Genomic DNA, 27,748 nt, shown 5'->3' on the forward strand with positions numbered 1-27,748 from the left:
TACTATTTCTTCGCTATCGTATTTGTTGCTTGTTGTGACTCTTTCCATTTATCACTGTCTCAAAACTGAAGGTAGAATTTTATTTTCATTATTTGTGACTAATTGGAAGTAAAAATCAGCAAAGCAGGAAGTAAGAGTTCAAATATATTCCAGCACTGAGGTGTGATTTACTTACTATTTTACTAACTTCTGTTAAATAGAAATATATTGATGAGAACATTGAAAACTGAATGAACTTACATTATTTACATTGCACAACCTCACCTACAGCAGAGTCCAGGTCATCATTCACATTAACACAGCAACATGCAGTACAGACAGTGAGGGCATACTTCTATTTATATGTTGTCATTTACAGTGAATGTTAGCAGGTGGTCCTCGGGCACAGCCCTGCACCAACTGTCCTTTATGTCCACCACACTCAATCTATTGCATAAAGCTCTCAGCAAAAGCCTGCTTCCAGAGGTTTACAGATGAAGTCTGTATGAGGAATTTAGGAAGAGTGCAGCTGGTGCTTGCTGGCGGTGCGCATGTGAATCACCTCGTACACACAATCTAACACATCAATTATCCCACACTTTCCTCCCTGGGGTTTCACATATGCAAATAACAATCACAGAAGCGGCATCCCATTCACAGTGAAGATTAAAAAAAGGTCAAATGCAATGGGAGATCGAGTCACGTGAATTAAGCAGCTTCTCCCACTTGGGAATTTGCAACAGAAACTTAACAGCAAATTGTTAAAAGACAACGAAAGATATCACCTTCATTCATTCCAATGTGTTCTGAGCCTTTTTCTCAGGAAATCCCTCACTGGATGGAGTTCACACTCCCATGTGATTTTCTTAGCTTTAATAACATGATTCTGGATTTACATTTCAAGAAACATTTCACATATGGATGAGAAGCACAATGTTTTCTCCTTTGCAAATAAAAATGTCTAACAATACGCAAGAAATCCACTCCCTATATTTTCAATATCCTTTGAATAGAAGGAAGAATGGATGATAATGGTTCACGGAGCCCCTTTTGGGATGAATGTCATCTTTAGCCCATCCAAACACCTTTTGGAAGCGTTTCCAAACTGAGCTTCATGTAACTAATAGGATTCTTGCAGGTTATGAATGCTCCTTCATACTGGGACTGGAACATATGAGGTATGCACTTAAGAATTCAGCGTGAAGAGCAAATCACAGGCTTGCCGAGAGTATTCAACGTCTTTTGTTTTGCTTTGATTAACTGCACTGAGCGTCAAATCTACTGAGTGCGCTTAAAATGACTGATTTTTCTTCATGTGGCTTTCAAATGAAGCTCTCAAAACTCCAGCTTGATCAACTGAAGAAGACATTACAGCATTTATCACATGCATACACTGTCCATTGCATGTGTGGAGTGCATTCATCCAAATTTGGTCTATGGTTTAGAAACCCAGCTGCTCTTCCCCTTCTTCTGACCTTTAAATTTCTCTCCATCTTCATCATAATACGAAGACAAATCTAGAGATTTTTAAAAAAGTATTTAACTTGTTGGAACAAGCTGTTGGAAGCAATGTGTTAAAGGTGCCAGAGCAGAAATCATTAAGCAGGTCACCATTTATAACATTTAGAAAAACATACAGGTTTCTCCCTTGCATTTTAACTCTTTAGGAGGATTATTTCTTTGCCTCAAGATGCTGCTGCCTCTTGCACTATTCTGAAGATACATATGGATGAGGTAAATTGTCAGTCTAATAACAGCTTTGATATCTCATGTATAAATTTGAGAAATAGCAATAATATGCAGACAGTTTGCAAAGCTAACACACAAACTACATTTCACCCTTTGACCTTCTACCTTCCTTTTTAAGAAGCAAAAGATTCTAACTCAGCAATTAGCGAGATCTCTGCATTGTATTCTTAGATTTATTATTTGAGAAATTAATTGGCTCCCTGCTTCTGATGCAAAATGTACATGGAATAGATTGAGATACATTTTCAAATGTTGTTGCTCCTTGGAACATAAGAATATAGGACTTGAGAGTAGGCCATTTGGTCCATCAAGCCTGCTCAACCATTCAATAAGATCATGGCTGATCTGTTTGTGTCAAAGCGTCATAGAGGTTCACAGCATGGAAACAGGCCCTTCAGCCCACCTTGTCCATGCCGCCCTTTTTCTCCCCAACTCCACTTTGCTATCTGCCTCCCATATTCGTCACCAAAGTCTTGCTGCCATTTATGCCGGTGCGATCTTACGGTCCAGCCGACAGCGCACCCCCGCTACAGGTTTTCCGGTGGCAAGGGGTGCATTCAATGGGAAACCCTGTTGACAACGGTGGGACCATAAGATCCCACCACCAATGAACAGCGGGCTGCCTCCTGCCACTGCAAAACACATCAGGACAAAAATCCCACCCCTTGTCTATCAAAATTTTGTCTATTTCTGCCTTCAATGAATCCAATGATGCAGCCTCCAATACTCTCTGGGGAAGAGAATTTCACACAATAATGATCCTTTGAGGGGAAAACTTCTCCCCATCTAGTCAATAAGACCTCTTGTTTTTTAACTAGCTCCACAGTATCCTCCAGGTATCCATCCAATCAAATCCCTTCAGGATCTTGTATATTTCAATAACACAATTTCTCGTTCTTCTAAACTCCAATAGGTACAAGTCCAACCTTTCTTCATAAGATAAGCCCTTCATCCCAAAAATGACTTGAGTGAACCTTCTCTGATCTGTTTCAAATGCAATTATATATATTTTTCAAATAAGGAGATCAAAACTGTACACAGTATTCCAGATGTGGTCTCACCAAGGTCCTGTAAAGCTGCAGTAAAATGTCCCTATTTTTACATTACATTCCCCTTGCAATAAACAGCCACATTCCATTTTCCTTCCTAATCACTTGTTGGACCTGCATACTTACTTTTTGTGATTCACGTACCAGGACACCCAGATTTCTCTGTGCCACTGAGTTCTACAATCTCTCTTCAATTAAATAGTACACTGCTATTCTATTCCTCCTGCTCCATAAACATCCAAGGTACTTGGCAGAACTATGAACAATGATTTAAAAATTTAAATAAGGATCCAATGCTCATTGTAGGCACGGTGACAGAGTGGTTAGCACTGCTGCCTCACAGCGTCAGGGACCCAGATTCGCTCCCCGGCTTGAGTCACTATCTATGCAGAGTCTGCACATTCTCCCCATGTCTGCATGGGTTTCCTCCGGGTGCTCCGGTTTCCTCCCACAGTCCAAAAGATGTGCTGGTTAGGTGCATTGGCCATGCTAAATTCTCCCTCAGTATACCCGAACAGGCGCCAGAGGGTGGCGACTGGGGGATTGTCACAGTAACTTCATTGCAGTGTTAATGTAAGTTTACTTGTGACACTAATAAATAAACTTCTGTGATATTGGTCCACTACAGTGTCTCATTTGTCATGTAGTAATCTTGCTCAGCAACTCAGAATGCTAACAGGCTTGAAAGGTTATTGAGGGACACTATTAAAATAATTAATTCATGACGGACAGGTCACTTCTTGGTTTGCCCTATTAGGCGCTTGTTTATGTTATTTAGCTTGTATTCTTCTTCATAAAACTGAATGCTGACATCTGAGAAAAACCTTTGTCTGCTTTCACAACACTTTGATTGAAGTCATGGATGATCTGCTAGGGCTGCCTTTGAGCTGGAAGACCAGGGGGTGCAGCAAGAAAAAGTGGAGAGCAGGAGCAGATGGGGAGAGGGAGGAGTTGAGTACTGCACAGGGACTTCCAGGGAATTCTTCCTCAATGAACTTCGCTGAGGAGCATTGTCTCAGATACCTTCACTTCACAAAGGAGGTTATCACCCTCACCTCACCTGCTACACCACAACTGGGGCCACAAACTAAATCCTGTGGTTCCGAAGGTCATCGTGGCCCAAACTGTATACAACAGACTCTTCCGAGGTGACAGTAGGTGTTATTAGTGGCATCTTGCGGTCGACAACAGTCGACAACAGGAGGTTACTGAGTCACTCTACAGCAGGAGGAACCCCAGTTCACAATGAAGTGGAAAGCAAGACCAGAAAGCACAAGCCTTTGCATTCCTTGCAAGCCTCCCCGAGCTGCCATATACCGTGAATCATCAGCTTGGCAGCTTTCCGAATCAAACTCCCTCAATGGGCAGCTTCAGAAATACCTTCAGAATGCAATTGTCTTTAAATGGTGGAAAGATATAAGGAACTCTAAGCTGAGTTATTTTAAAGTAAATCTGCTGAGTTTTACCTTCACACTCTGGACAACACTTATGTTGTCGCTTTACAATGTTCTCACAGGTTAGGACTGGACACTTCCCTCGTTGACACTTTGTGGACCCTTCCTAAAATTCCAAAGCAAAGCACAATTATCAGATTTTGCTACACGTTCGTTTCCTGTAAGTCGCTGTTACATTCAGTGAATCTAATTGTAGTCTTAATTCCAATTCTAACTCAGTTGGTGTCAGCCTTGGCCCAGCATGACCACTCTTGTCTCTGAATCAGAAAATTGTGGGTGCACAATCGGTTTCCAGAGATTTGAGCACATAATCAGTACAGTCATAAGGGAGTACTGAACTGGTGGACACGCTATCTTTCAGACAAGCGTTAATCTCTTAACCAATATTAGCAAAACATATTTGGTCATTGTTTCATTGCTTTTTGAGGGATCTTGCTGTGCATTAAATTGTTCCTGTGTTTCCCTATTCCAACAGTGACCACACTTCAAAAGTAATTCATTGGCCATGAAGTGCTTTGTGTGATCAGAGATCCTCATGGGTACTTAGATTTACAAATTCTATCTTTCTAAAGAAATCTCAAAAATGAAGTTTAATATATTGCATTTCAATGATTTCATAAACGGTCAAACATTTAGAAGGCTCTCTGGAGGTATATTTGAGCAAAAACCTACTCAGTATTCAATAAACAGTTTCAATTGATTCATCTGCATCTCAGTAAATAGATCCTTTAAAGATCCCCTATATTTAAAACAGTGATTAAAATATCTCATTGGCTGTAAAGAAAACCCCCTGGTTTCTTTCCCCACTCATTTGACTTCTCTCTTCTCTCTCTCTCTCTCTCTGGAAGACATGCACCAGTTAAAGACAGAGGACAGGGGATGGGTTTCCATTAACACTGCTCACTTAGCTGAGAAAAGTATTCTCTCACTGAGAGAAGTACATTTTCTAATTTTCTCTCCTTCTCAGTAAGGACGCTCTGCTCTCTGTTTTATGCCCCCTGACATCAATGTGTCCAATCTCTGAAACTCAATAAAGTGAGGACTGAAACAGTGTCCCATCAATCCAGTCTGACACTGTGTACTAATGCTCTAATATACTATAGCATATAGTTATTATTTCTTAAGTGAACTCACAAAAACATATATGAATTACATGTTGCATGGAATTACCGTTATAATTATTCAGAAATCTCCCAAAACATCTTACAACTAGATTTAATTTTCTTTGCAAACCAGTAAAACAAATTACATCTTGATGACAGCATCTTTATAAATTCTCAAAATAATAACTCTGCATTTCAAGCAATATCAGCACTTTTGATGTGGTCTGAGGTATATGATTCTTAATGTTAAATAGAATACCTACATCACACCAGCAAGTAATGCATTTCATTTCCCCAAACGGAGGAACTTCAGGATGCCATTTATTATTGTTCGTGTATATATGACGCCCAAATTTGCAGGGCCTGGGCCCATCAGCCTGCATCATGTCTGTATGGTCAAAAGGGGCAATCTCTGTAACTGTGGTAAAAAAGCAAATTTCAGAAGCAAGTTCAGGGTATCTATCCACAACTATGTACAGTTTATTTCTTGATGGGCAGTGTATATGGGTATTCTGGGGTACTTTTCAATAGGTTGCTGATGTTGCCTGACACTAATATTTGAGCAAACGCCCATATTCACCAAACAGTTTCAATTGATTCATTTGGATCTCAGTAGATAGATCCTTTAAAGGTCCCCTACATTAAAACAGTGACTGAAGTACTTCACTGGCTGTAAAGTACTTTGGGATGTCCCGAGGTTGTGAAAGGTGTTACATAAATGCAATTTCTCTCTTAGATAAAAGATTGTAGAAAATTAAGCCAGTGCAGATTACTAACCTGGGCACTCTTTACAGCAGTCTGATGCATTCCTTCTAACAGGTTGGCTACAAGGCAGATGAGGGCATTGAACCTTCTCACAGTGAACCTCCCCAGTTGCCCCCTATGAATGAAATATAAAGAAATATTTTGACATTAAATTATACATCACCAATATTATTGTAAAGCATCACCACATATAATGAAGACCTTCAGATAGTTAATAATTTTACTGTTTTTTTAGTGAGCAAAATTATTAGTTCATTATTTTAGTTTAGTAAAATTATTACATTCATTTATTACTTTATATGAATGGTAATTTCATTCTCGTTCCACATTTCCAAAATTTTGCCGACCATCGGTTATCTTGAATGGTCCAGTCTCACTTCTTAAAAATTGAAACTACGCTTGGCCACTATCTAATTCTCCCTGGTTCATCCCACCTAATGAGCTCAGAGAGATCATTTATCGGATCTCTGCACTTCCTTCGACTCCTTCAGGATTCCAGGTTGTATCCCACTGGGCCCTGGCACTTGGTCTTCCCATAGCTTAATTAACTTAACTAAAATGTTCCACTTATCCATCACAATATCACACACTCTTTGGGTGTCACCTTATCACCAATTGAAAACAGAACCCTCTGTACATGTGCAAACTGAGTTCCCACCACAGTTCCCTTTAAATGATAGCAGCGGAGTGGGAACAGCTGTGAAGAGCTTCCCATAATATTCATGAATTAGATATTACTGATGTCAAAATAATTGCTCATTTTATTCACTTCTGGGTTCAAACAGTTCTAACAGTAGAGATCAGACTTTTCAGGAATATACTTTAGATCCTTTAAAGAAGAACTTTATACTTATCTGATTTAAGTTCAGAAGAATCTGAAGGAAATCCTTACCTTACAAGTGCACACTGCACATTTCACATAGCCAAAGGGTGGTACAAATGGATGCCAGGTTGTCCCAGCAGGATGCCATTTCTTGTCCCCATCAAAATAGCAGCCTGAAATATAGTGTGATTGACAGTTCATCAGAATAACTAGCTTCATTTGCTCCCTCTAGGGTCACGTTAAACATGTTTTCAACAATAACAATGACTAATATCTTATTATTCCAAAAAATAAAATTCTAACAAAAAAAATCAATCTTTCTCGACATAATTGCCTAAATTTTCTATAACTCATTTCCTCTCCCAATTTTACAAATCTATTTACTTTAGCTCTCTTGTAGAATATTCCCAGGATCATACGTCATTGCTTGGATGTAATATCAATCATGTAACCTGTTTCCAGCCTTCTGCTAATGAATGGGTCATTGGGAGAATGCTTGAGAGAACCCCAGGGTAATTGGCCCTTGGAGCTTTACTCATCATAGAATCCCACCACACTTTGGGATGTTTTGCCATATATTAATCAACAAATTAAAGCAGCATATCAGAAGAAATATTCACTTAAACAAAGCAAAAGCTGAAATGGAAAGAATTCTACTAGTACAATCAGTAACAAATATCAAAGAGCCATGAGAGATTACTGAAGAGAATTGAGCCATTTAGCCACCCCCATGCCAGCAATTTTGGTTGAACAATTCTAAAAGAGGTGGATGGAAAGAGAGTGGACAGAATTTAATGTGCCTCTCGGAGCACATGGGGGGTGGACTGCTGTTGGATTGGAAGGGAAGATGGGAGTGGAATGTCCTTCGCTTTCCTAATGCCATGGTATTCTCTCAGTGATGGGAATGGTTGAGGCAGTCTTCCCGCTGAGGCAAGGGCCACCTGCTTAAAAACCTCTTGCCAATGAGCACCCATTTCATCAGGGCTTTGCCGGCTGGTCCCAATGAGATGGACACCACCCCCCCCCCCCTCCCCCCCCCCCCCCCCTTCACCTTCTTCAGGTACACCGCAGCATCCATGCTGCTACTGAGGACTGGGTGCAGTCCCAGCAGCAACCATTGCTCCCAGTGAAGCCGCTGGAACTGAATCACTGCTGGCCCTCCAACTAGCTGACTACTCTAGGAGGAGGGATCTTAGCCCTTAAAGGTACAGGAGCCGTGGTGTAGGCAGTGTTAATTGTCTGACGGTCAAAGAGTATGCCTAGGACTTCCTGAAAAGGTTTAGGTTGCCTTGCCCTGAGTTTTCCAGCCCTCTGCCAGGGCCACTGCAGCCTCCACAAAATTCCACCCAGTAAATGCAGTGGCAGTGATCTTCCAAAATTCCCATGATTCAAGAACGGTCCCAGTGGATTAGATGGCAGCAAACATAACGGGAGGGATTTTACGGCCCCGCTTGAACCAAGACCAGAAAATCTCGCCCGCGGTCAATGGATATTTCCATTGTCCGCCCCTCGCCCAGTCCAATTCCGAGGCAGGCGGGGCTGTAGAATTCTGGCAAACATCACTATTCAAGAACGAAGGGAGAAAGAACATAGAGTAATTAGTCTGACATCTGCCATCCGGAGAATGATTGAATCTATTATTATGGAAGTGTTATCAAGACACTTAGAAAATCAAAGGATTAGGGAGAGTCACAATAGCTTTATGAAAGCGAAATCATGTCTCACAAATTTGTTGGAGGTTTTTATGGTATAACTAACTGGTTATATACAGGGGAAAAAAGTGAATGGAGTACATCTAGATTTCAAAAAGGCATTCGATAAGGTGCCACATAAAAGGTTATTACACAGGATAAGGGCTCAAGGGGTTGTGATAATAAATGAGTTTGGACAGAAGATTGGTTAATGGACAGAAAACAGAGAGTAAGGGAAAACAGAGCACTTTCAAGTTGGCAGGATGTAGCAATTGGGGTGCAAGGTTGAAGGGGCCAATGCTATCTACAACCACATTAATGACTTGGATGAAAATAGGGAGTACTGTATTTAAGATTACTCACAATACAAATTTAATTGGACCGTAAACTGGAAGGAGGGCGTAAAGTGGCTTAAAAAGATATGGACAGGGTTAAGTGAGGGGGCAGAAATTTGGCAGATGGAATGTATTTTCATCTTGGTGGTAGAGTGGGGAAAAAAATGTTTTTTAAATGCTGAGAAGCTTTTAAATGTTGATGTTTAAAGAGATATTGGTGTTCTCGTACAAAAAATGCAGAAAGTTTGTATGCAGGTACAGCAAGTAATTAGGATAGCAAAAGGCATGCTGGCCTTTATTACAAGGAGAGTAAGGAAGATTTGTGAGGCCATACCTCAAGTACTGTGTACAGGTTTAGTCTCCTCATCTGAGAAGGATACACTTGTATTGGGGGGGATGCAGTGAAGGTTCACTAGATTGATTCTTGGGATGATTGGGTTGCCATGATGTGGAGATGCCGGCGTAGGACTGGGGTAAGCACAGTAAGAAGCCTCGCAACACCAGGTTAAAGTCCAACAGGTTTGCCAAACCTGTTGGACTTTAACCTGGTGTTGTGAGACTTCTTACTATGATTGGGTTGTCCAATGGAGAATGGGAAGTTGAGTAAATTGGGTCTATACTCTTTGGAGTTTAGAAGAATGAAAGGTGATTTAATTGAAAGTTTCAGTGGGGCTTAACAGGGTGGACACACAGAGGTTGTTCCCCCTGGCTGGCGAGTCTAGAACACAGGGGCATAATCTCAGGATATGCTTCAATCACTTACAAATGAGATGATTAGGCAGTTCTTAGGGGGCTGCGAACCTTTGGAATTGTCTACCCATAAGGGCTGTGAATGTTCAGTTGTTGACTATATTCAAAACTGAGATAAGTAGGTTTTTTGAACTCTAAGCGGATCAAGAAATATGGGGATTGAGGGGGAAATGGTTAAATGGCAGAAGGGCTGTGTGGCCTCCTCCTCTTTCTATTTCTAATGTTCTTAAAAACATATCCCACTGGCCCATACAGCTCATAGCCCTGTGTCTTCTCTGCTTCAAACATGTAACCCCTTGTTGCTATAAATAAACAGCGGAACTCTTCCCTCTAAATTACCTGTTAGATTTCTGACCATTGTCCCAATTGATATCAAAACTTTACTTAACAACAGCACACTGGACCAATAATAACATTTTTATAAATGAAGTTATATTATAGACTTACCTTCAACCTGCTCTGCTTCTGTTTTCTTTTCAATTTTTGTTTCTACTTTATCTGTCAAAATTATATTAAAAATATCAAAACCAAATAAAAATTGACGTTATCAGTTCAGTAGTAAATATTTATTTTTTTCAGTGGTTATGAAATGAATTAAATATTTTCACTGGTTGTCTCATCATTGCACTGGACGGGGTGCAGAGGAGATTCACCAGGATGCTGCCTGGGATGGAACATTTAAGTTATGAAGAGAGTTTGGACAGGCCTGAGTTGTTTTCTCTAGAGCAGAGAAAACTGAGGGGCGACCTGATTGAGGTGTTCAAGATTATAAGGGGCATGGACAGAATGGATAGGGAGCAGCTGTTCCCCTTATTTGAAGGGTCAGTCATGAGGGGACATAAGTGAGGGGCAGAAGGTTCAGGGTGGATGTGAGGAAAAACATTTTTTACCCAGATGGTGGCGACAGGTTGGAATGTGCTACCTGGGAGGGTGGTAGAGGTGGGTTGCCTTACACCCTTTAAAAAGTACCTGGATGAGCACTTGGTACATCATAACATTCAAGGCTAAGTGCTGGTAGATGGGATCAGGTGGGAGTACAGGTGTTTCTCGAGTGTCGATACAGACTCAATGTGCTTCTTCTGCACTGTATGATTCTATGATTCTATCATTCTATACTGATGTACATTCCATATTTATAACGCAATGTGAGCTTACTGGGGACAGCAAATTATGTGACATGAGACACGGCAATTGAATTTTGAAAAGCAAATTGCAATAGTGTGACATATACAGAGTATAATTAACTTGAAACCTGCAGAACAAGGAAACTAATGCACAATTTAGAATCTAAGAATGAAATTTTACGGCCCATCGCAGTATGGGTGATGCCAGAAAATGAGCCAGTCAAAAATCCATCAGCTTCAGCAGGACCAGTAGGACAGATTGTAAAATTCCACCCTAAGTATCCCACCAAAGGGTCCATCCCTTTCAATTACTACTTTTTTTTCTATTGAGCACAACAGTGAAGGATTTGACAGTTGTTGTTATCTGTGTAGCACATCACATTCTGATAATTTAAAATATACCTTTACAAACAGGACAGCATTTATCCTCCACACGAACAACTTCCGAACAGTTCAGAGGAAGGCATATGATGGGGTCACATATAACAGTCCTTTTCTGAAATAGAAAGAAGTTGTGCAAAGTTTGAGTGAATCTGGTCAGACGAAAATCAATTAGCAAAATAAAATCAAACCAACTCTCAGTGTCACTCAAGCTGACTTTCATTCTGTCACCTGGCAACTACAGATGGAGCATTTCCTGTCATAGTCTGGTGCCCATCGAGACTCGTGAGCTCGCCGCTGCCCTTCAAAGAAACAAGAATTTGGATCTTTCTTCAACTCCTCCGGATCAGGTTTAATTTCCTGAAAGAGACTGTCTTCATAATCGGGTTCCTTGGGTATAACAAATCCTTTCGACTCGCACTGGTTTTGAATCAGAACCTGAAGAGAATGGCAGTTTTAATAAGATCAACTATGATTTTGAATCTGAAGCTCTGTTAATAACGACACGCAGTACAAAGTCATGGTCCATTTCAGCTACTTGGATAGATTACCGGGGCTATATCCAGCTGAGTGCTTTATTTAAGTGCAGATTTTCATGGTGAGATATTTTAATGATCCAGTTATGAAACAGAGATTTTGCAAAATATTTCTGTAGTACCTTATTATCCATTGTGGACAAACAAATGACTTTTTACATGAGCTATTAACCAGGATTCAGGTGAATTAGCTCAAAACATATCAGTTTAGCGCAGGAAAATGCTGATGTTTAAGCAGTTTGCTAAATATAGTGGATCTTTCTTCAAACTGATCTTTCTTTAATTTTCCATAGCAAAGTCCTTATTTACGATGCGCTAAGAGCACATTTTCAATAATAAATGCACCTATACATACCTGTCCTCGTATCTCTCCTTTTGGATTAAGTTTTGTGCTAACTTGAATAAATGCAGTTCCTCTGTTAAGATGTCTCAGAAGTTCAGTGCTGATATCCTTTAATATCCCTTGAGCCTAGGTGACCATCACAAAGTAAGTTAGTTAGGCCTGTGGTGAAAATCAAGGTATCACCATGTCAAAGCAGGACAAATGACTTGTTGAGATGTCACTGAAATTTCAAAATATCACTAATTAACTATACAATCCCTAAAATGCATGGGAACATTATTTTGCAGAAAGGAAATTCAAATACCATTAACTTGTTTAGTAATCATTCACATCACGTTTGGACATATTTAGAGGGGGACATTAAAATGGGATGTGAAGAGGAGTAAATATAGGGCTGAAGCGGTGTGAAAGTCATGAATTAATGGAGTACATATAAATGCTCTCAAAGGGTGGATTTGGTCTGTTTAACCTTCATGGTCTGAAGTTTTTTAAATTCCCTGCTCTTCAAAAGTGAAGAACCAGGCTGAAACTGTCAGTGAGTGTTAAAATAAAAACATCGGCTGCAGGACTGCTTGGATCAGCAAGCTGTCTGGAATAGGTTAGAAAAAACACTATCATCGGTTCATGCAATTTCAACAGAATTCTTTGTTGACATTTCCCAAGGACTACCAGTATGTTATTATGAATACTTGGTTGAATTTCATAAGCTACAATTATCTCAGCAGGATGTTCTAAGTTCACAGTTTAATTGACAGTTTAAAGATAATTAGCTGTCTTTGATGTGGAGTCAGAAATAAGTTTGTTTTTATAAGAGATTTACATTTGAGGAGATGTAAAAGCTTTTGAATGGGTTTCATGTGTGAGAAAATTTTCACTATCACGTATGTATGAATGACAGTTTTATCAGATTGTTAGAAGTTTATGTTTTTCATCTCCAGGTGGCTTCTGAGGGCTGTCAATGGTGGATACTGAGTGAGTGGCTATGCAGGTGCTTGTGGGGCATGGGGTGAAGGGGCCCATGAGTTGGCTTAGGGGCCATGGGAGGGCATGCGGTGAAGGAATTCATTGGCATGAACGGGGCAAGGTTAAGACGTGTGAGTAGTGAGAAGTAGAGGGTCTAGTGGGGGTTTTCTAAAACAACAAAGTCCCAGGGAACCAAGGTGGGCCTTCTCTAACTAGCTTGCCTCGGAACTCGCTTGCCTCCATGGCTACCTCGCATCTGCTTTCGGGATTGGCTCAACATAATTCTGCCCTCATCTCCTCAAAATGAAAATTGGGTCAAACAGGATGCTTTAAACCAAAGGAGATCGTCCCCTCAGTAGTGAAAATCTGGTCCAATCTGTCTGTAGAGAGTAAGATGATCAAATCCAAAGGCCCAGTCATCTCATAACGTAAGTATCACAATGTGCTACAACAAGAATGAGCTACACAGGAAATTACTTCTGAAGTAAAACAGTTTCTGCTTTTCCATTCACATTTTCTTCTATCGTCTACTGAAGGTGCTCACCTTCTGCCAGGATATGAGTCCTCAAGCACTTGAAGACCTTCAGATCCCTGATCTAGTGTCTATTCATTTGAGAATCTCAACAGAGAGCGTTGGCACACTACCTCAGCATGGGTCCAATCTATTCTCACTGGAAATCAGTACATGAGCACTCTTGCAACCATTGGATCCAGAGTTGGAACCCCAGCTGATTCAACTCTTTTTCATGGATGCTCAGTCAATATTAACACTCGGGCTACTGCCCAAGCTGAGATCAGCAAACTCAGAACCAACCAGGAATCAAAGGAATTGTTTAATGTGTCAATTACACATTATTATTGTTGTCGATGAATAACTTTCTGAAGGAAACCTCATGAAAATTCTGCCGCTAGTCAAATTCCCCCCAACTATATGGTTGCATGATTTTTCTTTCAAAATTACAGTATGGTACAACTTAAACAGTTTTGTACCTCTGATCCGTAGAAGCCTTTAAGGAGGCGCTTGTGTTCCCCACTGTTATCATCCATTTCCCCAATCTCAGCAAATCCGTGGAGGTGTGCATTAATAGTAATATCTTCAGCTTTACTAAGCCCAGACACAACTATCTCATAGTGCAGGTGGCAACGTTCATCCAAGGACACCCATGCATGGCCTGCTGAACCAGTCTTTATAGGAGGCACCACAAATTGTCCAGCGAGAGGAATCGGAAGCTCTGTGGAGGAGAGATTCTTTGCATTAATATTTTTAATATTTCACATTGAGCTGAATCACAAACAGGTTGAATTTTGCAGTTTTATCACAGAGCCCAAAACCTGATACAAGAGGTAAAAACAGAGTATGCAACCAGTAAACACAATGCAAAAGATACCAAATGAAAAATAGAAAATGTAGAAAACATTTATGAGAATGGTTCCAGAGATGAGGTAACTTCAGTAACGTGAATAGTTTGGAGAAGCTGGGTTGTTTTCTTGAAAGAAATAAAAGTTAAGAGGAGATTAGATATAGGTGTTCAAAATCATGAAGGATCTAGCATTTAGAGAGAAACTGTTCCCTTTGGCGGAAGAGGCAAGAACCAGAGAAGACTGATTTAAAGTGATTGGCAAATGAACCAAAGATGCCATCAGGAAAGATGTTTTTATGCAGCGAGTGGTTAGAATCTGGAATACATTGCCTGAGAGAGTGGTGGAGGCAGATTCAACTTTCAAAATGAGCTGGATAAGCACCTGAAGAGAGAAAGATTTGCACAGCCGTGGGGAAAGAGCAAGGGAGTGAGAATAGTTAAATTGCAGAGAGCCAGCACAGGTTTGGACGGGCTGCATGGCCTTCTGCTGTGCTGTAAATAGAGTAAAGGTTTGTTAGCATCTCAAAGGAAAAGACACTTAATGTTTGTGGTTGTGACCTCAATCAGAATTGATTTGTTATTTCTCACCTATTTTACTCAAACTCATAACATTACACCATTTACCAACCTGCCCAGATCCTTTTGAGTTACTGCCCATTGGCTCCTGCCATTAACACCCATGAATTTCAACAGTTGTCTATCCTCTTGAGTTATTTAGAAAACTTGTAAACAACAAAAACAGCAACACATACCTTTGGGACTCCTCTGGCAACTGGTTAGCATTTTAATACCTCCCCATGCACCACCACCCATTTGTTGGCTAATTTCCAGCCACCGCCAGTGCAGCAAAACACTTAGCCATGCATCTTGTGAGCCTTTAACATGTGTTTTAGTGCCTTTGCAAAAATGCCTTTACAAAATCCAAATTGATAACAATCCAGTAAATTGGTTGAAAGCAATCTGCCTTTTCTGAACCCATGTTAACCCGCATCTGTTCTTCCATCTGATCACTCATTAAAACCTGGAACACGTTTCCCCATAATCAAAAAAGGCTCACAGTCTTTCTGATTTGAGGGCACAACCCTTGCTATTGTTCTAAAAGGCAGGAGTCACATGCAGATCTGAATACAGCATTTTCTGTTTTTATTGCATAAAATTAAGTTGAACAAATTAAATGACAGGATTACTGCAATAAATGTATTTTTGTGTAAGATTTCTAACTAAATATATTAATTGTTTTGAATCAAAGGCTGCCATAAAATGGGCATCTAGCCGTCCACTCTCAGCTGAACAGTTGTAGACTTTTTATAAGATATGTCTTCTATTTTCTTTACCATAGTATCTTGCTTGAAGTCCACTATAGAGTAAAGAACTGATTTGTCCTCTTAACTCTCCCTCTTCATACTCCTTTGTTGCAATGTTGAGGAAAAGCTCATTCTGCAACAGCATATGAATGTCTCGAGCATTTAGCCTATTGCTAACTCCAATTGCCTAAAGTCACAAAAGCGAAAGTTAGAATTTATATTACCAATAATTATTTATCAATGCCTTTGTACTTTTTTCTCCAAAGTACTTACAAAACTATTCCTGTAGTCAGAGGTTATGTCATGTAAAATATTACGTTTATTCTTGCGCCGAGGTTTAGTTTCAATTGTGAGTCCTATAACTTCACTGGCTGTGCCGGCTACTTGTACCTGTAGTAAAATAACCACGTGCCACAATTATTTCCCAGTAACATTTTCAATTGGCTGTAAACAAGTATTTGGAATCATCTCAAATTATATTTCAAAGTATAAATGAAGTGAATATAAATCATGAAGTATAGAAATGGTAGATAATTTAGAAAATGTATGCGTGTAAGTTCATTAGAAAGGACTGTTTTTAATAGTTTTTGGTGTAGTTTCTTAGACAATAAACTGAAACAAAATGTGCAATTTTTACCTGGAATTCTAGGGTGCCATTATCATGCAAGATGAATTTGGCTGAGCCAACAGCACCGGTTTTAGTTGGTGTAAGAGCATTCCCACCTGATAGCACACTCTGAATAGCTAATAGAAAGAAGGAAAATCAGTTTTAAAAAATCAGATTGAATATATTCAACAAATTGGATTATACACAACAATACAGCAGTAGAAAACTGTGCAAGAAGCATTGACCTGGTCTAAGTCATGGAAGAATTTCAATATTAATGCTATTTAAATATTAACCATTAGGAGGCCAACGTCTGGGAGGGCAGACAGGTTTTCCCAGCTTTTGCTCTTCTACCAATCCTTATACCACCCGGAAAATTTTTGGTTCTGATGGAGGAATCTATTCAGAAATATGGCCAAAAACCTTCTCAGATTGTGAATGATAATTAAAAATAGGATTCGAGTCCAGAAATCATGTTTGCACTAATTGCCAGTTTGTTTGCCTACAAACCAAGAATAACTATATTTAAAAAGTAAATGAAATAACTATTAGGATGTAAAAGGCACTAAATTGCAAGTCCTTTCTTAGTGATGGGCATACTACTTAGTTTAATTTCTTTATAAGTGTGCATTTATATTAAAGTTAGTATAAATGTTACTTTATATTGGGCACACTGCTGACACATTGCGATATCCTGAAGTTAATGGCAGCCACATCTGGAGCTGCTAACCCTAATATCTCACTAGGTGCATTAATAAAGCAGCAATTACAGCTGGCAGAAATCCAGTCATGGCACAACATTGTTCCAGTGAGAAGTTGCGAAAGTCTCCCTCCACTGCAGGAGCCTCGCAAATTGAAATGAAGCTTTGAAGAATAAACAGAGGATGGTAAGGAGAATGATGTGAAATCTTACTGTTTTTCATTATAAAGATAGGTTCCAAGGTTTAGCGTTATTTATTCTAGAAAGGTTCAGACAGTGAAATTTGTTGGAAGTTAATTGATGGGATTGGTTCAGGCCATTATCTGGAATGGACAACGATGGAAGGACGAGATTTTAAGTCTATTAAATCCACAGGCAAAGAATTGGATGAGGTGCCAGGAATTATTTATTTTACCTGTGGAACAAACTTCTGCAAATACGGTTTGGTGAACAATTGCTATGGTTCTATCTCCAAATTTATAATAAAGCATTTGGCATTAGTGCAAAATGAAATTGCTTCAATTGTACTTGACTACTGTAACTTTGAAAAGCCTCAGAAAATCTACCAAAGCAACATAAATGCCCTCCACACATTTTTAACCAAGATTTCTGTGGCTGCTCCTCTTAAGTTACAGTAGACTAGTGGGATAAGCACTCAGAAATTCACCCCCAAACTCTCAATGTATTAAAGTAGTTTCAAGTTAACTAGATTTTCCACTTACTGTCGCATGTTTTCTTGCCTGTGATGAATCCTGAAATACGATCTGGATTTCTGCCCTCAGTCTCCAGGGCAATTTCTAGCTGGCCACGGGAAAGCAAGAACATCTCCTTGTTACTGAGATCAGTCAGCACTTCAGCAAAATCAGAGTCCTGGGCAAAAGGAAAAAAAGGCGTTTTCCCAACTTCATATAAATTAATAACATCATTGTGGATTAAAAAGCATTGTGCTATTAAAAAGCATCAGTTCTTAAGTATTAATAAATTAGCAACAATCTTAAATATGTTCACATATGAACTTTCATACCAAAAATTACCTCAAATTTGTTATCAAAATTAGCACTGTGAAGCACCAAAACTATATTCAACTTCAAGGTAAACTCTTAAGATTGAGAATTATGATCACTAACTATTAGTTAACTTTGAATTAATGATGTGTCTAATGGGAGTGCATCTCAGGTTTTTTGCACTCTCTCTCCTTTCCTTCTTCCCAATGTACTCTATGAACAGTATATTTTGGCTGTATAGCGCACAAGAAACAATACTTTTTACTATATCCCAATACATGTGACAATAAATCAAATCAAATCAAAAGGTGTGTTAAGGCTCAGTAAGGGATTTGCAACTTCTGGGTTAACCCACACTTGAGCCTAAGCCTGACATGTTTTGTTCATAATGTACCAGCTACTGCACTGTAACATGCAAGTAAACAAGGTCTTACATGAATGCTTATGTTGGCTCTGACTTCCCTCAGCGGTCTGTGTCTGTACAGCAACTGCACTCGCACGGGCACCATGCTGCGATCTGCAAGGGAGCACAAGAACTGTGAGCAAGCATTGCTTCACAAGGTTATGTGTAGATAAAGGGGGCGTTGCACTGTGCTTTATCAATTGGTCAAAACCACAACATGCAACAGTAGTAAATAAAACATAACTATCAAAACCTAAATAGGGCTGTGAAAATCTTATTATGTAAAGCACTACTGTCTTCAAAAAAAACAATAGTGTTGCCTTTTGTAATTTATACCAGGATGCTATCAAGTAGGATTATATTAAGAGAGAGGTTATAATGTCCCCGTCAGTCCTTTTGAGTTAGTATTTGAATTGAATAAACCGCCCAAAAGTTAGGGAAATGGTTTTACCTTTTTCACTCCTCTTCAGCAACCCCTCAAACATAATGATGAAGTGCAAGTTATTCTCGACATCACTGAGTGTCATCATGGCAATACCACCCAGTCCTGAACGATCAAGGTCAGTTGAGGTCAGCACAGAACTAAATGTTTCTGGGGAAATAGAAATATGTTAAGAACACTAGGTTCCATAATCCTTCACATAGTTTATTTAACCGGATGGAAGCGATTTCTTTTGCATTTTTGAAAGTTACAGCTCACCAGCGAAAAGTGCCCTGTGTTTGACAATCTTGCCTTGGATGCCAACATCTGGTCGGGGCTGTGTCATCAGAGCAACGTGGAGCTGGTCAGATTTGAGGAGCTTGATGTAAGGTTTATGCACATTCCTCCACATGCCGCAGATCTACAAAGACAGCCAGAGGCATAAAACAGAGAATGAACATCAGAGCATCATACAGTCGTAGTTTTACAGCACAGGAGATGGTCCTTTGGCCCATCATCTCTATGCTGGACATCAAGCACTTGTCTAATCCAATCCCATTTTCCAGCACTTGGTCCACCGCCTTGTATGCTATGGCATTTCAAGTGCTCATCTAACTGCTTCTTACATGTTATGAGGGCGCCCGCCTTTACCACCCTTTCAGGCAATGAGTTCCAGATTCCCACCATCCCCTGGGTGAAAAGGTTTTTCCTTAAATCCCCTCTAAATTTCTTGCCCATTACTGTAAATCTATGCTTCCTGGTTATTTACGCCTCTACTAAGAGGCAAGGTTTCTCCCTATCCACCCTATCTAAGCCCTTCATAATTTTCTACACCTCAATCAGGTCCCCCTCAGCCTTGTATACTCGAAGGAAAACAACACCCACCTAACCAGCCTCTCTTGATAGCTGAAACACTCCAGACGAGGCAACATCCTGGTGAATCTCCTCTGCACCCTTTTTAGTACAATCACATCCTTCTAGAACTGCACATAATACTCTAGCTGTTGCCTAATGAGCATGTTATGCCAGTCCATCATAGCTTCCCTGTTCTTTTTATAAATTTGGGTGAAAGCTGGCATATATCTTACCAGATTACTTTGCGGTGAAGTTGTCTTGTGGACAGGATGTTCAAATAAAACAGTACCATCACGGTCCCGAAAGCTAACCCTGATAGGACGGCTGACTCTATGGAACAGAGGGAAAACAGACCATTTTTAGATTACTGAGAGGGATTTCCTCAACTCCCATTTTTTTTCATCTAATAGTTAACAACAGCGGTATCTGCTTTCCCTAATCTTTGCTGTTTTGTCTGAGATAGAGAGCCAAACCTTTAGAAATGAATGAAATACAAATTTGCATCCATCTCTAAGGCAACATACAGAACTTTTTGTCCTTCTTAAATGTGGAAATGTATCAGGATATGTTACTGAACACCTGACATTCCCCCAAGGATTCAATACATGAGATTACACTTGAAAGATTACCTGATCTTTAATGGTGGAATGTCTGCAAGACAGGCATTTGTTGAAGCCCTTATTGAGAAGTCAATGTTATTAAATTGAAAGTAAATTTAAAACATACATATTATTGCACAAACTCAAACACTCAGGTTTCTGTAGTATCCAATTTGTGTTTTGCCATTTCATCCAGCTTATGTTGCAAGGTAAAATGAAAACAAATACAAAATCTGTGCACACAAAGCTGTTATAGATTCACAGTTCCCGTTTCACTATTTCCCATGTGGATTTTACTCCACACCCTGTGAATCATCACATCCTGGGTCCGTTTAAACAGGCTGAAAGCTCTGGCAGAAGGCAGCCAGGATAAAACAGAATCAGACCTTACCAGCTGGAAGAACTTTGCAGCAGAGGCAATGAGTTGATGGTTTTAATAGAATACATTGGGAAAAGCTGCTTTCATTTGATTGAGTAATGAAAAGTCATCAATCTACAAAGTTTTAGAAAATTATACTGACACAAACTCTCATCTATTTATTTTATTACACTGAGGTGGGGGGAATTCACCAATGAATGGTGAGCCTGTGGAATTCATTACCACAGGAAGTAGTTGATGCCAAAACATTGAATGGATTCAAGAGGCGGTTGGATATAGCACTTGGGGCGAATGGGATCAAAGGTTATGGGGAAAAAGCAGGATTAGGCTGTTGAGTTGGATGATCAGCCTTGATCGGAATGAATGGGGGAGTAGGGTCGAAGGGCCAAATGGCCTCCTCCTGCTCCTGTCTTCTATGTTTCTATGTTCCTATGAATCATTGAGTCTTGGTGATTTCGCTAGCTTCCTTATTTATCATTACCATTTTAAAAAATTATAGTAGATCCACGAAGTGCCACGAAAATTTGTTCTGTGCTCTCCCTCCAACGTGAAAGTGAATACAAAGTAGAAATGTAGTAAGTCTGCTATTTCCTTATTGTCCATTATAACTTCTCTTGCATCCCCCCCCCCCGCCCGCCCCAAGTCTCCTCCTCCCCCCGTCCCCATTTGAAATACCTTTCATAATGAATGGCGAATATCAGGTTGGATCTGACCAGGGCAAATCGAGCTTTGGCCACTCCTCTGGATGCTGACGTTTGTCGAGATGTTTCCGTCAGCAAAGCGACAAAATCTAGGGAGAGAGCGAAAAGCTAGGTGAATTCTCCACCACTAAAATCACACAGCATTTTTACACACAAGCACTGTGGTCCAAAAACTCGCGAGTGTCCAATGCATACCTGTTCTGCTGTCATCCATTGAAATGTCCTCGGTGCTGATGTAAGAGCGATCGTTGTGACTTTTCTGCAACTTGTCCTCTTTTTCAAGAGGGAAGTATTCAAATCCATCGAATATCGGCTCGGCTTTCTTCTGGGAACTTCTGGGGCTCTCTGCAAGTGAGAAAGGGCGTTCTGTTAGACCGCCTGGAAACTTGTCTAAAGATTGGGGAGTTGTAAATTGGTCGCCATAGCGACGAATGCTCACCTTTGGGGCAGCTTTTGCAACAATGTCCAGGCAGTAAGATGGGGGCATGACAAGGTGGCTGTGGGCAGTCCTGTTTAATATTCCTGCAGCTAACTTTGCCATTGATTTTACCTCTTCGATTCCTTTGCTTTAAAAGACGAAGATTTGAAAAAGAAAGCGTATATTTCTTGTTTGAAAGCAGGTCAAATACGACAGCACAAATAGCAGTGCATAAACCCATTACACATAAGGAAACCGCACTCCCAATATTTGATCCCAAAGAGAAAACGCTGGAAAATCTCAGCTGGAAAGGAGAGAAAAGAGCTGACGTTTCGAGTCCAGATGACCCTTTGTCAAAGCTACCAGACCTGCTGAGATTTTCCAGCATTTTCACTTTTGGTTTCAGCTTCCAGCATCCGCAGTACTTTGCTTTTACCCAATATTTGATCCATTGACAATATCACGTGGTGTAAGTAGATCCCACTGGATACATAGCTCTCCAACTCATATTCAAGAAGAGAAATGAAGCTTCATTGCCTAACAAATGTTATGGGATGGGAGAATGATTTTGCTTTGCTGTTCCATAATTCACAAATCCACTTACCCAACATAACGACCAAAGCCTGATTAGCAGGAATACAGTAACACGTTAGTTACTCAAATACACACTCAGTTCAGGGGGGAAGATGCATTAATCAGACAGCACCTCATTAGCAAGGAGTGTCAATTGAGGAGATGGGCGTCTTCCTAAAAATTGAACTGTGTATTACTCCCCGCAAACAGCACATAATCTCTTGCTAATGGGGAAATAATACATTGCGTAATTGGTTGTGGCTAATTTGCAGACGAGTCTGAAAGGTGATTGAGTGAAATTGGCTTATGTTAAATGCAGTGGAAAATGTTAATTCGTGGCCTGGCCTATCTTGTGGAGTGTGCTCCTAAACTCAATCCACAACCTTCAAAGTGCCAACATAACAACCGCAGAAAGCACCTCCTGTGAAATCCTACAGTGGAAACTTGAGAAGACGGAACGAGAAATAACCGTTCAGACCCACTGCCCATTTCCTCCTGTTGATTCACAGAAAACTCAATCCAGGCATTTGACTCTTTTTTCTAACCGGGGCCCCATACCGTGAACGCTGCGAAGCAGCTCCCAGAGCAGACCTCACAGAATGAATATTGTGAAGGTAATTTCTGGATACTGTAATAAAGATCTCATAACATCAATGTGAAGGAAATTAACACAGTGGCGGAGAGTCCGTAGTAAGGATGCTCTTAAATATTTAAGAATATTGTTGGGGAGACCCTATAACAATAATGTGGAGCCTATTGGATAAATATGCCAAAGGAATCAACAACTTAGATGCAGAAGATGAATACTGTGATGTGAATAAAAGAAATTACTACGGATGCTGGAATCTGAAACCAAAATGCTGGAAAATCTCAGCAGGTCTGGCAGCATCTGTAAGGAGAGAAAAGAGCTGACGTTCGAGTCCAGATGACCCCTTTGTCAAAGCTTTGAGATTTTCCAGCATTTTCTCTTTTGGCTCGTGATGTGAATATTGCGAAGACCCTGTCACTTTTGGAGGCAGTAACTGGATTTCTAATTGCAGTAGGAGAATCGCACTGTTTATAGCAACTCGTGGGTCTAAGGGAGGCATTTCTTTTCAAATAAAGTACAAACGGAATGACAGCAAGTTCTATTAAAAATACACCTGCAGGCCATAATAAACATACCGGCTCGCAATGGCAAACGACACAATGCATGACTCCGAAGGGCTGTCCCAGGTCAGGGTGCCAGGTGTCCCGAAGAGCGTACACTTTATCACCGAAAGAACAGCCTACAAAATGACACAAAGAGTACATCTGAAATCCCTTCGATACTTCACTTAAATACTTCCCACCAAAATCCAAAACTAATTTCCCAGCATTTTCTGTTTTTGATCCCAAATCGAGCCTTTACTCCTCTCTGTGACAATAATGAGTGCAAATTCAGAGATTTGCCGAGAAAGGGTGCAAATGACTTATTCCCCCCCCCCCAAAAAAAAATCTTTCCGGGTTCGATTTCAAAGATAGGGGGACATTTCCCAGAGAAAGAAATGGGGCAATTGGGAAAAGAAACTATGACTAGTTATTGTCACTTGCTGTCCATGACTTGTCCTGAAACATAGCGAGGTGAGGAACGACTGGAGTAGGGGCTGAATTACCTGTGGCTCCTTTAGAATGCATCTGGTCATCTTCTGCTTGGATGGGTAAAGAAGGAATCTTCGGTCGCAAACCGGCTGCTTCGGACAACAACTTAAAAATAAAAACGAGATGTAACACGGAAAGCAGATAATCTGTCTTCATTGTGTCTAGTGTATCCAATTCACTTTCTGCCTGGGCGATGATCCTTCCAGCTAACAGCAGAGGCCTTGAGAAGTTCTCGAAAGCTGCGTCAGTCTGTTGTGGCTACAAGAAAACCAAGCCTTCCAATGTGCCCCGCACTCCTGTGTGTTTTATACACTCCGAACAAAGCCCCTGAACATGCATCAAAGTCAACAAAGCCTTAATCATTGGAATATTCCAATCGACTCATAGAAAGATGATTAGCGGACACAGCGTGGGATCCTCTTCAAGCTCACTGGGCAAGTGTTAAAACAATGAAAAACAGACCTGGGCAAACTGGGAGCCGAGAACCAAGTGTGTATCTTAAAACCCGAGAACTGTCACTGTGAGATTGAATCAATTGAGTAGTGAAATACACTTTTCCAAAGCCCTGGGCGGTATTTGCATTTGTCTGAAGCGGGGAAAGAAAGACCGGGTGAACATTGTAAATTGTCTGTGAAATCAGCTCCAGCAAGCTGCAAAGTACATCTTATTTGATTGTGTTACTGCCCAGGTGTCTGTTTCTTTCCCCTGTAGCTTTTGCGATGTACCTGTTTTTAAACAAGAACTGTACTATGGAAGCAATTTTTGGATACTGTAATAAAGATCCCATAACATCAATGTGAAGGGATGGAACACAATGACGGAGATTTCATAGTAACGATGCTGTTAAATATTTAAGACTATTATTGAGGAGACCCTATAACAATAGTCAGATACAACTCATTAATTGACAATATTCTGCAATGTTAACATACGCATCAGATCCCATGTCAGAGAGTGAGCCACTGGCTTTACCCTCTATACAATAGAAAGGTAGAAATCTTGAGTTAAATTAAACCGGGTGACGCCGCCGCTGTTAGAGGTTTCATTCCCACGGATTTGAAGCAAATGACAGATTCGTGAGTTTAAGATGCAGTGGTTTCGGGACTCGGAAGCGATGTTATTTATTCCACAGACATGTGCAGCAGCCTTGGGGGATATTTAGATGTGACATGTTGTAGATTGAGGGAAATGTCTACATGGACAAATCTTTACTGTCGAACCAGAGGTGAACTCAAAGACAGTGCCCAGTTCTGGTGAGGTCAGGTGTGCTGGTCTCACAGGCAGTTAGTTACATTGAGGTTTCTTCCTCATCCCAAGGACCCAGGCAGTTTTGGCTACGAACATTCCCGCCTGCAGAAAGGGCCTGATTCACATCGTTGCAAAGAACCATATTTTTCCCATCTAACTGAATTGACACCAGTGATACGGTCCCATGTGAAACGTATTACAAACAAAGAACAAAGAACAATATAGCACAGGAACAGGCCCTTCGGCCCTCCAAGCCCACGCCGCTCCCCGGTCCAGGATTGAATCCTGAATCCAGGATCCCCGCCCAATTTTCCAGCCTATCTACATACCAATATCCTATCCACCGAGCTGTCCCTCACAGCTACGATGCTTTGTTCATTACAACCTATTAACTCACCCCCACCCCCCCCCCCCCATTCCAGACCATGTGATCTCCAGGGAGAGGCGAAAACCCAGAGTGAAAAACCCCAGGGCCAATATGGGGAAAAAAAATCTGGGAAATTCCTCTCCGACCCCCTGAGGCGATCGAAACGAGTCCAGGAGATCACAATGGCCCCGATCCGAAAATGCTTCCCAACCCTAGTCATTTCCACTTCCACGAACACCATATGAATTCCCTGCCCCCGAGACAGGTTCCCAACTATCCGCAGTAGTTCCCAACTATCCGCAGTGGTTCCCAACTATCCGCAGTAGTTCCCAACTATCCGCAGTATTGATTGATATCGCAAAGAAATACCATGAATAATTTGGGGGAAATTACCCCCTCCCCATCTCAATCAAATAGCTAGCCAGACAGATTACATATTTAATATAGGCCTGTTGACTGAAGTTCAGTAAACTTATTTCCATTACCCCTTCGCCATTCGGCTGAGGGAACCTTTGATATGATTCATTGAATTTCTTTAAAGTTGCGCTGATTCAGCAGAATCTAAAGACCGTTTTCACTCCAAAATACCTGAGCACAAATCCCAATCCCCCCCGCCCCCGCCCTCTTCTTTTGCTCAGTTGAGGGAAAACTCGAGACATCAGATCGTTTAATCCAGTTTGATGAGAATCAGTTGCTGGGTTATAGAATCTCCGAACGCCGTAAATAGACGGATTGTAACCCATCATAAGCTCAAGTTTGACATTTTACCCGCAACCAATCGTTCACTTGGAAACCGGCGTAGAACACGTGGCCGTATAATTCATAACTTTATTCAGTCTAAAGTAATACACATTGCAGAAGTGTAAACGTATCTAACTCGAGAATCTATTCGGCGGCCTGAACCTCAGAAGCCATTACAACGAGAGAAATGGCATCTCTTTCCTCAGCGAGGTCTAAGCAAAGGCAATGATATAGGAGTGAAGTTCCCCTCCCAGCTCCAGTGGGTTTACTGTGAGGTGTGACTACCACCCATTCCAATCTGCATCTCATCTTGAGAAGTTGCCTGTGCCAATCAATGACCAGTCAACGACACGCACTCGGTCAGGAAGACTTCACAACACAATACACCCACCAACTGACAGCGATAGCAGAATATCGACATATCGACCCTATCCCTCTTTGTGCAATACCTATTGCCTAACAGCATCCTGAGACCCACTTTCACTGATATGGATACCAGTGTGATATGACTAACTGGCCCTCTCTCCTAGTGTACCTCCCTGCAACATGGCCTTGAAGCTTCACCAAGTTTCTCAATTACTAATCATAGAATCTGAAGGGAAAACACTTCGAAAGCAATACACCGGCGTTTATTCCGTGAGTGCTGGTAACTTAGAAGAGCCCGCGTTAATGTAACCCGGCAGATTCAACACTATGTGTGTTATCTTCACATATCCCCTTCCACCGACTCGACCTATTTCACTCCAGTTCAGCAAGGACACAAGATACAGTTTGTAAATACAGCTTATATATTGTCTCAATTGCTCCCTTGTAAAGTTCCAAACAAACATATGACTAAAAATTTGTCTTTTAATTGGTTAAATTTCAAATGTGTCACCTCACGGGGCTACAATACCCCCAAATGTCATCTTAAACATTGAATATACGTCGACAGCTTTGGAGCTGTTACGAAAGAGATTATGGACCTGACTATAATATCAATGCAGAAAACAGATAGGAAGTTGGGAACAGGGACATGGAAAGGCTAATAAAGAGCGAACTCCAGTAGAAATACGGTATGCATATAAAGATCCTTTACAGTTAGCATTTCCAGGAGGCGTAAACTGGTGCTTATAAACCGTTCAGAGATGGGGAATATGGCATATATGAGGATTTCACATTGACCTTGTGATCCAGGGATAGATATCAAACACCAACCAGGTGTAATATAGGCGGCTGGGTTATTCTCGACACCCAGACAACCTCTTCCCCAAAATCTACACATTGGTCAGTCATTCCCGCCAATATTTTCAATTCTAATCCGAACTACACGTTATATTTCTTTTGAAGTTAAAGAGATTCACTTACAACAGCAAACATGAGCATTAAGAAGGACATTGCCGCATATAAATAGTGCGGAATC

At 40.7% G+C, this 27,748-nt stretch overlaps 1 protein-coding gene across 1 annotated transcript; it reads right to left on the bottom strand.

The window, feature by feature from the left end:
* Positions 1-1,270: 1,270 nt before the first annotated feature.
* chrd (chordin) lies at positions 1,271-26,767 on the bottom strand. The gene is made up of 25 exons (XM_078210093.1): positions 26,738-26,767; positions 24,005-24,095; positions 23,535-23,638; positions 21,815-21,945; positions 21,575-21,714; positions 21,354-21,468; positions 19,934-20,030; positions 19,125-19,266; positions 18,876-19,016; positions 18,456-18,538; positions 17,740-17,887; positions 16,348-16,454; positions 15,984-16,100; positions 15,741-15,897; positions 14,036-14,277; positions 12,095-12,208; positions 11,435-11,641; positions 11,225-11,318; positions 10,146-10,196; positions 6,992-7,095; positions 6,112-6,214; positions 5,598-5,752; positions 4,244-4,337; positions 1,455-1,496; positions 1,271-1,335 (listed from the first exon to the last, which is right to left on the bottom strand). Exons 1-25 carry the CDS (start codon positions 26,765-26,767, stop codon positions 1,271-1,273), a joined length of 2,874 nt encoding a protein of 957 aa, XP_078066219.1.
* Between the last annotated feature and the right edge of the window lie 981 nt (positions 26,768-27,748).

This window comes from Mustelus asterias, chromosome 3 (genome assembly GCF_964213995.1).
Source record: "Mustelus asterias chromosome 3, sMusAst1.hap1.1, whole genome shotgun sequence".
Classification (NCBI taxonomy): domain Eukaryota; kingdom Metazoa; phylum Chordata; class Chondrichthyes; order Carcharhiniformes; family Triakidae; genus Mustelus; species Mustelus asterias.

Coding starts and splice junctions, on each gene's coding strand:
- chrd (XM_078210093.1), bottom strand. CDS start 26,767: ATGTCGATATTCTGCTATCGCTGTCAGTTG. Junction 20,031..21,353: donor TTCGCCATTCATTATGAAAG/GTATTTCAAATG, acceptor TCTGTTCCATAG/AGTCAGCCGTCCTATCAGGG. Junction 6,215..6,991: donor GTGCAGTGTGCACTTGTAAG/GTAAGGATTTCC, acceptor TTTCATTCATAG/GGGGCAACTGGGGAGGTTCA.